Source organism: Branchiostoma floridae, chromosome 1 (assembly GCF_000003815.2).
Source record: "Branchiostoma floridae strain S238N-H82 chromosome 1, Bfl_VNyyK, whole genome shotgun sequence".
Lineage (NCBI taxonomy): Eukaryota > Metazoa > Chordata > Leptocardii > Amphioxiformes > Branchiostomatidae > Branchiostoma > Branchiostoma floridae.
In genome coordinates this window covers 24,919,506-24,931,191 of record NC_049979.1, presented here as the reverse complement: position 1 = coordinate 24,931,191, position 11,686 = coordinate 24,919,506, and the positions used below count along the sequence as shown (strand labels likewise).

At 38.7% G+C, this 11,686-nt stretch overlaps 1 protein-coding gene across 1 annotated transcript in view; it reads right to left on the bottom strand.

The window, feature by feature from the left end:
* Positions 1-11,686, bottom strand: part of LOC118417838 (sec1 family domain-containing protein 1-like) — a gene marked incomplete in the record, with an annotated part of 27,684 nt that overhangs the window by 2,944 nt on the left and 13,054 nt on the right. Inside the window, 13 exon segments of the mRNA XM_035823589.1 lie at positions 742-775; positions 1,128-1,180; positions 1,465-1,518; positions 1,765-1,840; positions 2,741-2,803; positions 3,195-3,274; positions 4,080-4,150; positions 5,610-5,706; positions 6,267-6,348; positions 6,705-6,778; positions 8,163-8,253; positions 10,555-10,688; positions 11,239-11,480. Of these exon segments, the coding sequence (XP_035679482.1) occupies positions 742-775; positions 1,128-1,180; positions 1,465-1,518; positions 1,765-1,840; positions 2,741-2,803; positions 3,195-3,274; positions 4,080-4,150; positions 5,610-5,706; positions 6,267-6,348; positions 6,705-6,778; positions 8,163-8,253; positions 10,555-10,688; positions 11,239-11,480 (1,151 nt within the window).

Genomic DNA, 11,686 nt, shown 5'->3' with positions numbered 1-11,686 from the left:
TGGCTACCAAATTACTTCTGATCTTTCCGACAATGACTCCATTCGCAAACAAACTCGCTATCTGTACACCAAAGCCAACACCCTATCCCGAACATTCGGTAACTGTTCTGCTGAGACAAAACGAGTCCTGTTCATGTCACATTGTTGTTCCCTGTACTGTGTACAGGTGTGGTCTAATCACAGCGCCGCCGCGCTCCAGAGAGTCAGAGTTGCATTCCACGACGCCCTTAAAATCATGACGTCGCAACCTAGATCCACCAGCAACAGCTGGCTGTTTGCACTGTTGCGCTTAGACACCTTCGACGCCAGGAGGCGTAAGCTGCCGCATTCATTTGCGACTCGCCTCCTGGCGTCCGAGAACGATATTGTAAGAGCGCTGTCATGCTCTGATGCTGTCTCCACAAGCACTTTCTGGAGTACCACACAGACCACGTGCACGACGAGACGCAATGTGAGTCCTGTATTTTTGATTTTAAACAGTAGATTATTGTTCTTTCCTTTAAATGTACTGTCAATTGTCCGTCCATATGGGCCATAGTGCCTGATAATAAACAGAACTAATATCAATTTTCTCCCTTCCTCCTTAAGTAAACTATCACCCATGTCTCCCACCAAAACCCCACCAACCCCCCTACAAACACTCTGGATATTTCATGGAGGTATGACGTCTCTGAGCTCTTGTTTGTTTTAGAGCAAATCCCTATTGCTATTCTCTACTGGAAGAAGTATGAGTAGACTTACCTCCTGAACTGGATTCCTGTTCCGAGGTATTGAGCTGTAATACAGCAAAAACATTTTACAAAATAATTACTAAATTAGGTAACATGGACGTCATTGATAGGTAACATGGACGTCGTTGATAGGTAACATGGACGTCATTGATAGATAACATGGATGTCGTTGATAGGTAACATGGACATCATTGATATGTACATGTGTAACATGGAAGTCGTTGATAGGTAACATGGACATTGTTGATAGGTAACATGGACATCGTTGATAGGTAACATGGACGTCATTGATAGGAAAATGGACATCATTGGAGAGCTATAACATGATATTTCTAAAACTTAATATTTTTAGCGATGTTGCAAATGTGCAATGATATTTCTCATACATGTACCAACCTGTCAGTGACTCTGAGCATTTTGGGGTCGAAGTATCTGTAATCTTCGGTGTCCTGTGCACAAGAACATACCACATGGCAAAATCATAATTGCACTTCAGCTAAGAGTGAATTGATGTGTATCCACACTTGTATATACCAGGATATACATTATCATGGATTTTAGCAATTATAAGCAAACCTAACAAATTTGCAAAAAAACACATGTAGAGCAAACTTTGACATTTTGACTTCATAACTTTAATATAATGACAATTCACTAGTATCCAGATTGTAACATACAATAGAACAGCTATTTTGGAAGGGAGTAGAGGACATCTGGGGTTTTGAATGCTTACCTGGTAGGACTTGTTGTCGATCAGAGCATCAGCAACTCGGGTCACCGGAAGATTCTGAGGCACAAAAAAATCAACAGGGTGTGGTCACATTTGTCATAAATTTTTTTTGGCAAAAAATTTGAAGCTACATGTAACAGGATTGGTTACCATCATGGATCTATGAAAACCTTAATTTTTCTGTCACAAAACAGTATTGTGAACGACACACCCACCAATGTTTCATTCCCACCTGTCATCTAACTGTTGCTAAGAACTAACTAACCTTATTCTAGTACAATTTGCCAACAAAATAGAACTTACATGCTTTTTTACCACCAGGTTTTTGACGCCCTCCATCACGAATTCTGACCCCGTGTTCATCAGTCGGGAGAACATGCTGCAAGGAAAGAAGATTTTCTACTGTGGCTTAAGCCTACACCGATTTAATTTCTTGGTTCACGGATTCGCTCGCTCCTATTTTTTGGGAAAAAAAATAAAAATAAAAATTACCACTCAGCAAATTTTCACCATTAATGAAACCATTCACCAACTTTCTGGTGTAGCAAATTGGCCTTTATATTATAAGCTCCTTAAAGTGTGGGTACAGGTGCTGTTACTGTACAAAAATAGTGTTTTTGTACTTTTTTCAAGCTGAAAACTTTTTTCTTTATGTTTTGGATTAGCCGTTACCTTTACCCCAACCATTTTACAATTTTTATTTTTATTTTTATTTCGCCCTCTCGCTCCATATTTTTTATGAAAAAATCCGTGAACCAAGAAATTAAATTGGTGTGGCCTAAAGGAATAGTAAATAAATCAATATCAGTTTTTGTACTTCTCAATGCCGAATCATGTTCACTGTGCCTGTAGGTGATTCTCTGCTTTCCACAAGTCCCACCACAATTTGGAGAGGTTTCAAGCTCATTTGACTCCAGCAGGCTGGGAGGCAGCGCTGGAACATAATGGAGCTTGGGGGCAACTACTGTGAATGTATTTAAGTTTGCGGGGATTTAATTTCGTGGTAGCAGGAAAAAGGACTTTTTGCGGTGGTTTTAAGTTCGCGGTGGCACCATGCACTATAGTTTCTTACTGCTATGGAAAATGTTTGCGGTGGTTTTAAGTTCGCTGTGAAGCCGCCACATCCAAACTGTAGTGTTACTCAGGTGGACATAATGCAATTACTAGTACATTGATTTACCTATGCTTGAAACAAGATCAATATACAGTAACCATTCCAATATGTTTTTTGGATACAAAGATCAAATACTATCTTGTACACATTTAATGTGTTTAATACCTTATTGTTTTGGTCCCTCCTCCCCCATACTGACTGGGTGCTGCTGTCATCTTTGTAAAAGCCCTGCAATAAGAAATAAAAGAAATAAAAAAATACAGGTTTTGTTATCCCTAACTTGTAACAATATGGCAGTGCCTTAAAAAGAAAAACGTTTGTTTTTCTTTCGCCTTAAAAAGAAAAACGTTAAACTTTGTTTTTCTTTTTAAGGCACTGCCATTGTCAAAAGTTGAGTGTTTAATAATTATTTAGATAACTACATTACAAACTGTATATGGAGAGTGAGAGATAGCTATAGATAGATACATGTACAATGTAGATACTACTAGGAGGGACATATACATGTGCACTTCAGGTAATGATAATTGAAATACATGTTGTCAGCAAAACTTAGACATTGACTTTGGCTCCGAGAGCGTAGACATTGACTCGGGCTATGTAAAGGGTGTACACTCACTTCCATCTTTTAATGTAGTGCAGTGGTGCCAGGTCACAGTTAGCAGCCTGGAGAGCTACAGCATATTGGTCAATATCAGCCTGGAAATGACAAATTTACAACTGTTACATCACATCTACTACTGTTGAGACTAGGGCTGGGTACCGGTACAGAAAATGCAGGTCCAGGTCCAGTTCAGGTCCAGAGGATCAGGTCCAGATTCGGACCTGAACCTGGACCTGATTCAGTATGACTAATATCAATGGTTCACTACAAAGAAATCTGTTTGGTGGACTATTTGACTCACACTGGCATTTTATAATCCTACAACGCTAACTGCACCTGTACGATTGACTGTAAAACTTGGTAGAAATGACTATAAACTCTTGTTATTCTCTTCCACCTGCAAGCGCCAAAACGGGTGAATGTTTAATAAATAGTCTGTTAATTTTCTAATCAGTCCAACATCCGGTCCACCTAATTTTTTCATGTCCGTTTTTTTGGGACCGGTCCAATAAGAAAAAACGTTGAGACTGAATGAGACTATTGGACCTAAAGTTGCATACCAACAACCAACTAATCACAGGCTTAGACTGAAAGCCTTTTTTGTATCTAATACATGAGGAAGGCTGATGGATACACTCAAAGATTTGAGGACAATATTTGTGTTGACAAAAAGGTCAAAACTCAAAGTAACAACAGACTTTTTTGAAATACGAATTCTACATGTAAGAAAAGCTAAATGAAACAGTCAAATCCCAAAGATCATTGTTCTAAAACAAAGGTTCAGAAAATATTTTCCTTTAAATAGGTTTCATCCTGTCATCTCTCCACTATATCATCTTTGTGGTCAATAAGAATGCTTATGAAATCATTACATCTCAGGAAAATGTTAGAGAAGCTTACATCGGACATGGTCTGGGCACTGCAGATGAAATAGATGATAAACAGCCTCATCTTGTCCTCTGGACTACCAGCTAGATAAAAGGGAAAAAGAGTCTGACTTAATTATATATTAGATTCTTACATTTTCTTTGAATTGTTGAAAGGAAAGACAAACATATAAAGTCTATGGGGAAAGTCTGGAAACCCGGGTTGTAGCCAGTGCCCGCCTTTCCGTCCTTTGACGGAATTTTGCAGCTGGGGACAGAAAATAATTTTGCCCATTCCGTCCTCTGTGATGGACAAAAGATATGAAAAGATATGTAAAAATATAAAATAACTGTCTTCCTTGAGTAATTTTTTACCAAGACAGATGCCGTTGAACAGCTTAGTCTACCAGCAAAATTAATTTCCAAAATAGATTTCAGAATTTTCCAGGGGAGCATGCCCCTGTACCCCTCTAGGAACGTGGCATCTTTGGAGCGACGTCTCACGCTTTGGTGCTTGATAGGATTTACAATCGAGGGGACGGAAAATGATTTCAGGTTGGCTACAACCCTGCTGGAAACCTTGACACACACAGCTTCAGGGAGCCAAGTCAAGCTTGTACAAGTTTCCTGTTTGCATGTTTTCCTGCTAAAATATTACTTTGGAATATGCAAGAACAAAACTCAGTGTGGCCTAAACAACACTTCTCATAAACAGAAAACAGGGTCAAACATTTCTCTGATGAGCTACTGCCATCTTTAGAAGTTAAGAAGGGGGCTTCGAAACAAAGAATTGTAAGGAAGAATATGTATTCTGCGTTTAAGTTCAATACACAAGAAATAGAGAAGACTAGAAAAATCAGACTCGAAAAATAGCATTTGCAGGCAAATGCAAAATGTTTAGTACCCTAGCATGGTCTAGCCTAACCAACTACATGTTTTTGTACTGTTAAAACACATATACATGGTGACCAGCACCTCTAGCTCTGTCCTACCACATAAGGTAATCAAACACCACAGGGTGTCTGTTACACAAAAAATGGTAGAAAATGGTAAATAATGCTGTTATCATTATTTAGAAACTATTAGAAGTATCCAATTCCACACCATGAATATTTCCAAAGTTTTACAGGACCAGGGAAATATCTATAAAGTTGAAACAGTGTTAAAAATATTTCTGAAGTATCAAATGTCCTAGACATATAATTACAAAACTTTTAAAATCAATTCTAAACAATGGCAACAAACATCCGCACGGTGTCTTGGAATGGACTCTAGAACCAAAATGGTTCCCTTTTCTGACAATAAACATAAAAATTTGTCAAATCAAGGACGTTATATAACATGAAAGTTCTTCTGTGTTGATATAATTCATATTGAAGTTTTTCAACTGTCATACAACACAAAATTTGCTCACCTCGAATTTTCAACTCCTGAAGAACATAAAAATTTGTCAAATCAAGGACGTTATATAACATGAAAGTTCTTCTGTGTTGAAAAACTTCAATATGACGTTACATAACATTACATAACATCCTTGGTCAAATGATAGATTTCAAGAACAAACCTTCAGGATCTGAAAACATATCCATGAGGGATTTATCCAGTGACTGCTTACTCATCATTTTTTCCTCCATCTCAAAATACACGTCCAGTTTGCGCACCTGAATAGACATATCATCAACACAAGAGTCAACCAGACATACCTCATGGCAAGATTCAGAAGATTGCAACAGACAACTACTGTAAATGCAGAAACTTTCACGGTGGTTTAATGTTTGCAGTTTTCGCGGTAGCCGCTTCACCACGAACATAAAACCACCGCGAATATTTTTCCATGGCAGTAAGAGACTACAGTGCATAGTGCTACCGCGAACGTAAAACCACTGCGAAAAGCCTTGGTAGCCTTGAGTGAAGTTAACTCCACAGATTAACAGAAGTGGCACAAGTCTGGTATAATCTCCAGGCAGATTTACCGGCAGTATAAGAGAGTACCAAAGCCGGCCAGAGGGTTTCAACCTGCCACAAAAGCTAGCGATTGCAATCTGTTCTTAGAACTGTTAATGGTCCAAGGACAGACTCCGATCGCAATCTGAATTGTATTAAAACCAATTGGCAGTTTTCTTTACTGAACAGTCATCCTCTGTGCCCAAATTCTTTTCCTTAGTTTAGATATGTGTGTGAAGAAATTTCTACACATTGCATTTTGTACATGATTTTGTACCTTAATGTGATCCAGCAGTGCTGAGGCTATGTTGGTGTGCATGTCTATCAACCTCTTCTTCTCCAACAGCTCTGGTAGGGAGCTAGAGATGGGGGACAAACAAAGCTATTACAGATCGGACTGGAGACATCCGGGATACATAGCAATAAAAACGTAAGGTTCCTAGGGTTCCTCAGTATATAATAGTGAGATTGCACTGTATTCAGCACACTTGCTATGGGTATAAGTAAGTACATTTTGTATACTGAAATTGTATTTAGTATTCTAAGGTACCACTGGAAACATCCAAATATATCAAACACCTTACACAGCCAGGGCTTTTTCTAGGAAAACTTAGAGTCTGCTTTCAATTTGTGTCTGCTTAGCAAATAGTAGCTCTCTTGCCAAGTAGCAGCTATTTGCATATGTTTGAAGATGGCATGAGAAAAGTAAGTTTACCTGACAGCAGATGTGAGCTTTGCAGTATTGTCCGACAGCATGCTGATAGCTCCTTCATCTTCTCCCTCAAGACCCTGCACAAATCAAGCAGAAACAGTCACCACAACACAAAAGAAATTCAGATGGTCAGTAAATACAACAAACCTCATGTATCAACAAATGTAATGTTATTATTGTATATTGTACAGTTACCGGGGCTAGGCCTTAATAATAGCCTCCAGCTGGTTGGGTAGCCCTGGCTGTATTTCTCACTATACAGCCGAATAAATCAAATCAAATCAAACCAATTGTAGGCAGACAGGTCAGCAATAGCAGGTATCATGTTGATAACATACAAAATTACCTTCCTTAAGAAGGTTATATTTTTGGTAGCATTAATTTTGCTTTGAGGGGGTCTGTAGAAGACCAGCATAACCCTAGAATGCCTGGATGAATTGTATTTTGATATTCGGTATGTTGGTAGGCTTTGATGAGACTCATTCTGGGCCCCCTAATGGCTTGTTACAGTACTACAGCAGTACTACAGCAGAACTTCCAGGTTTGATATTTCAAGTTCTGGACTATGCAATGGCTATGATTTTTGACTGGTAGACATCTCTTGAGGCCGAGAGTAAGTGGTGTAGATTTGGGCCCCCAGTGGCTTTTTTTTACTGCAGGGACCGGTTTAGTGTCAGACTTTGAAAGTGAATAATTATGAAGAGATTGACGGCTTGTCATGATTTTTGGTATGTAGATACCCTAAAAGTGATGCTTCCTATATTCTTTATGCAATTTGGAATAAATTTGCATAATCTGACCCTTACCTCCCTCATGACCTAAATGAAAAGCGGCCTGCTGGCTGATTTGAGCTTCTCATGAACAATAAAGGTTCAAACAAACAAACAAACAAATAATTGATGAGGGGATTTTATATACCTGCTCTATTCCATTAAAGGACTATTCCAACATGTCACATTTTCAATTGAGAAACATTGGCAGATTATCATTATTATGCAAATGAAGGTCTAATTTGCATAACTAATAAGAAAATGCTATACATGTAATCCCATTGTGATAAATGACAAGAATTTTTTTCACTTGTGGCATGTGGAAGTTATGAAGACCTCATTTGCATAAATTCTAACAAAATGCTAACTATAGTTTTCTTTTATAAGATAGATAGTGTACATGTACGTCTCTTATTTCAGTGGAGGAGATGATCAAGTAATATAATTTATTAAAATGAGGACCTTATTTGCATTACTTAATGACATACACACATCAGTTCACCACATCAGTTGTAAAGGTTGAAATCATTTGAAGGTAAATGCACATGTAAGGAGCCATGTGACTCTAGTTCACTACATTCACTTTTAAGAGAAATCCAGCTGCATTCATTAATCATAATTATTACTTGCAGGTGAACATATCTAGTTATAGACTCATAAGTTAAAATGGCATATGAAAGTTGATTCCCACCATGACACTTTTCAGTCGCTTGACCTCGTCCTCCTGTGACCTGTATTCTTCTAACTCCCTCTGCACAGCCTCGGCCACCTCAGGGAACGGGCTGGGGAATCAATGCAGTCATTGAAATCTTTATTGGCACAACAAAAGTACAGCGATTTTTGTAAGGTCTATAACAACTACTTACAGTACAACTTAACAGACATATATGGATATCTATAGATCAACATATTGGGTCTAGCATGTCATTTACAGTATTGGTTCTACGGTATAGAAGCATTTGTAGATATATTTGCCTACTTGTACGCAGTAAGGGTTATCGCCTCCCAGAATGTGTCATATATTAACTTCTTCATTCTCTTTTCCTCACATTCAGATATCAGGGCACAACATTCATCTTTGTAGTATCATGCAACCTCCAGTAACTATTACAATTAAAAAGTACAATTGTTAGTGCAGTTGTAATGCAACCATTATTTAGAACTTTGTACATTAATCGATTTCTTCACTTTCATCCATTAAATTCTTTATCCTCAAGGAATATCAAAAGTAATAGTGCATGTAATTTTAAAGTATTCAAATTGAGTATGCAGCAACAATGGTACTAAAAAGTAATCTCCAAGCAGATGTAACAATATGACATGTTTTGCAACATTTTCCAGTATTGCACTATTGAACAGAATGGCCCCTTCAAATTGTAGGAACAAAGTTACTCAGCAGAAAACACGGAGAATAAAACAAAGAATGGCCTGCAGGGATGAACAAGTCCACCAGCCCGATTGTCCCGGACAAGTTAAAGTCCAGATCGGGCAAGCGCTTATCCTCCCCCACTTGCCCGACGGGCAAGTGAGATTTTCATTTTTAAGCCCGTGAAGACATCCATTTTGCAAGGCTCCTTGGATTTTGGATAGTAATAGGCGAGAAATCTTCGCTAGTTCACTTGACAGGCGACCGTGCAAATTTCCAGATTTTTCAAGATGGCGCTGGGGGCATGTAGGTCATCGGAAGAGTGTACTATGATATGGGTAGAACTTTTCTGAGGGGTGGTTGATTTCTTGCTGAACAGTCCAAAATTGACACATATTTTGTTGTTATTGTGATTTCAACAGATGTAATAGACATGTAAATAAAGTATATTGCAATTTTTTTTTTCATTTTGAATTTTCTTCTTCTTCTCAATACACTGGTTGCCCCATGCTACTGCTAGTGAAATATCCCAAGCTGTAGAAACTTTTAACCAATGGTCCGTGTCAACTTGTTCCCAAGAGATGGTCAGAAAAGCATCAATTTCTTCCCAAGAGATGGTCAGAAAAGCACAAACACTGTTTCCTAATTGAAGTAAATCAAGGTGATCCTACAGTTCTAGGAAGAATTCCCAGCTTTGCAGTTCTCTCACTGACCCGAGTCTGACTGTCAGTGAGAGAAGATAACGTTATGTGTACTTTTAATATTTTTCTTACGTGCCCATATGTAGTCAGTTCATTTCAATAAATAAAAGTCAGAGTTTTTCTGAGTTTAAAGCATATATTGTAAAAAAAAAATCACATGCAAAACCAGGCAAAGTGAATGTCATCTACTTATATACTTATGTAGAAAATGACAAAAAGCATGATGTTGAAACATATCTTCTTAATTGGCAAATCATACAGTTGACTATTGAAGTGAACCAGGCAGTCCAAACTGCTTCTGTTATGTGTCACTATGGATAGATCTAGAGGACATTGTAACTTAAATGCCGTCTAAAGAGTGAAAGTCATTAAAATTTCGTTTTCCAGTGCACCAATATAGCCAATAACAAAAGAATTTCATTGATGAATGTGAAAATACATAGAAAAATGTCATTTAAATTTCGGGCAAGTGAAAAGTTGGTTCGGGCAAGTACATTTTTAATGTACTTGCCCGATAGGACAAGTGGATTTTAGAAAGCTTGTCCAACCCTGGCCTGGATCCTTACATCTTGGTGATCATAAAATGTATGCGACAAATGTATGGTCTTCACCATTAACTGTCTTGAGTAATTCTGAAATTCATTCCTAACATCATGAGCCTACTTGTGATCTAAGAGATTCCAAAACATGATTTGTGCCCAGAAATAAAATAAAGATTTTTAAAAATGAGGGTTGGGAGCTGCTCAAGTCCTACCTACCCCTTCTCCGCAAGGAGGCGGGGGGAGGGGGCAGATGATCCACGCAAGCCTGACCTAGTCTCGTGTTCTCTCGCGAGATTGAGACGAGGTCATTCCCCGTGACAAAGATGTGCTGTTAGACATCGAAAATTTGTACCGTACCTTAACAAAACAGTCATTGATTGAAGAAAATTGGAGTAACTGTATTCATACGTGACTGATGAACCTCTCCAATGTTAAAAGATGTAGGAGTGTAAATGTGTGACTGTATACACTGACCTTCCCTTGTGTGATTGCCAGAATTTGTCAGTGAAGTTGAGGTCATAACTCTTGGCCTTCTTCTTGGGCCTCGCCCCTGGTGGAGACTTGTCCCCTGCAGGTTCTTCTACCATGACTCTGTTCAACTGTAGGTCCTGCAGGCACACAGACAACACTATGCATTACTATGTATGTATTGGCAACAAGCTTTGGGGATGTACATTGGAAGTGCAGCATGGGATAGACCTCCTTACTTACATAGAGTTGCATGTAAAAAACAGGAAAATATCGGAGATTTAAAAAAAAGAGAATTTTCTTAACATCACACTTACTTTGTGAGAAGAGGGAACAACATATGTATTTACAGCGGAGGGCATTCAGGTGGTTATCAGAATATTTGGTAGTGTATAATGACAATAATATTGTTAGTGCATAATGGAACTACTGCCGTGTCCAAATGTAACGTTAAGTTGTCAATACAATTTTACTCAGAAAAACAGTATTCTGGAGCAGAGTCCCCTTTAAATCATGGCCATATTTGTTTTTTGCTGTCTGATTTTCAGCAGTATGACAGTACATGTACCATTGGAATGTAAAATGAAGTAAAATGAGGACCTTTTCTGTCATCACGTCCAAATCTGTCCCATGAATATCCCCGATTTCATTTCATAAACCTACTGGACAGCCAACATGACCAGGTCTTACCAAAACATCATGTGCCAGAGCCTGGTATGTCCATGTGTGGTGCAGGGGTGTGGCTAAGTCCAGGTTCCTGTCCAGGATGACCAGTAGTGGCCTCTGGAAGCTGAACTGACCAGCCTGAAGGCTGTCTGAAGTGAACAAACTGTTCCTGGAGTCCCTGATATTCTCCCGCAGTTTTTTGTCCAGTTTCTCTGCTACCATCTCTGCAGCATTTCCCCTGGGACTTCTGATGATGGGCACTGTGCCTGGAGGGAATTCAGGGCTGTCAGTTTTCCAGACTGAGTATACATGCAAACAGAACAATACTTTTACAGGGATCGAAATACCTTTTTTTGCTACATGCAAAATTGTAAAGATTTTACGTGCAATTTGAAAAATTTACATGCAAAATAGAACAAGGCAGCAATTGTGACGAGGATCGCTAGATTGAATCGGTGAATTTTGATAACAT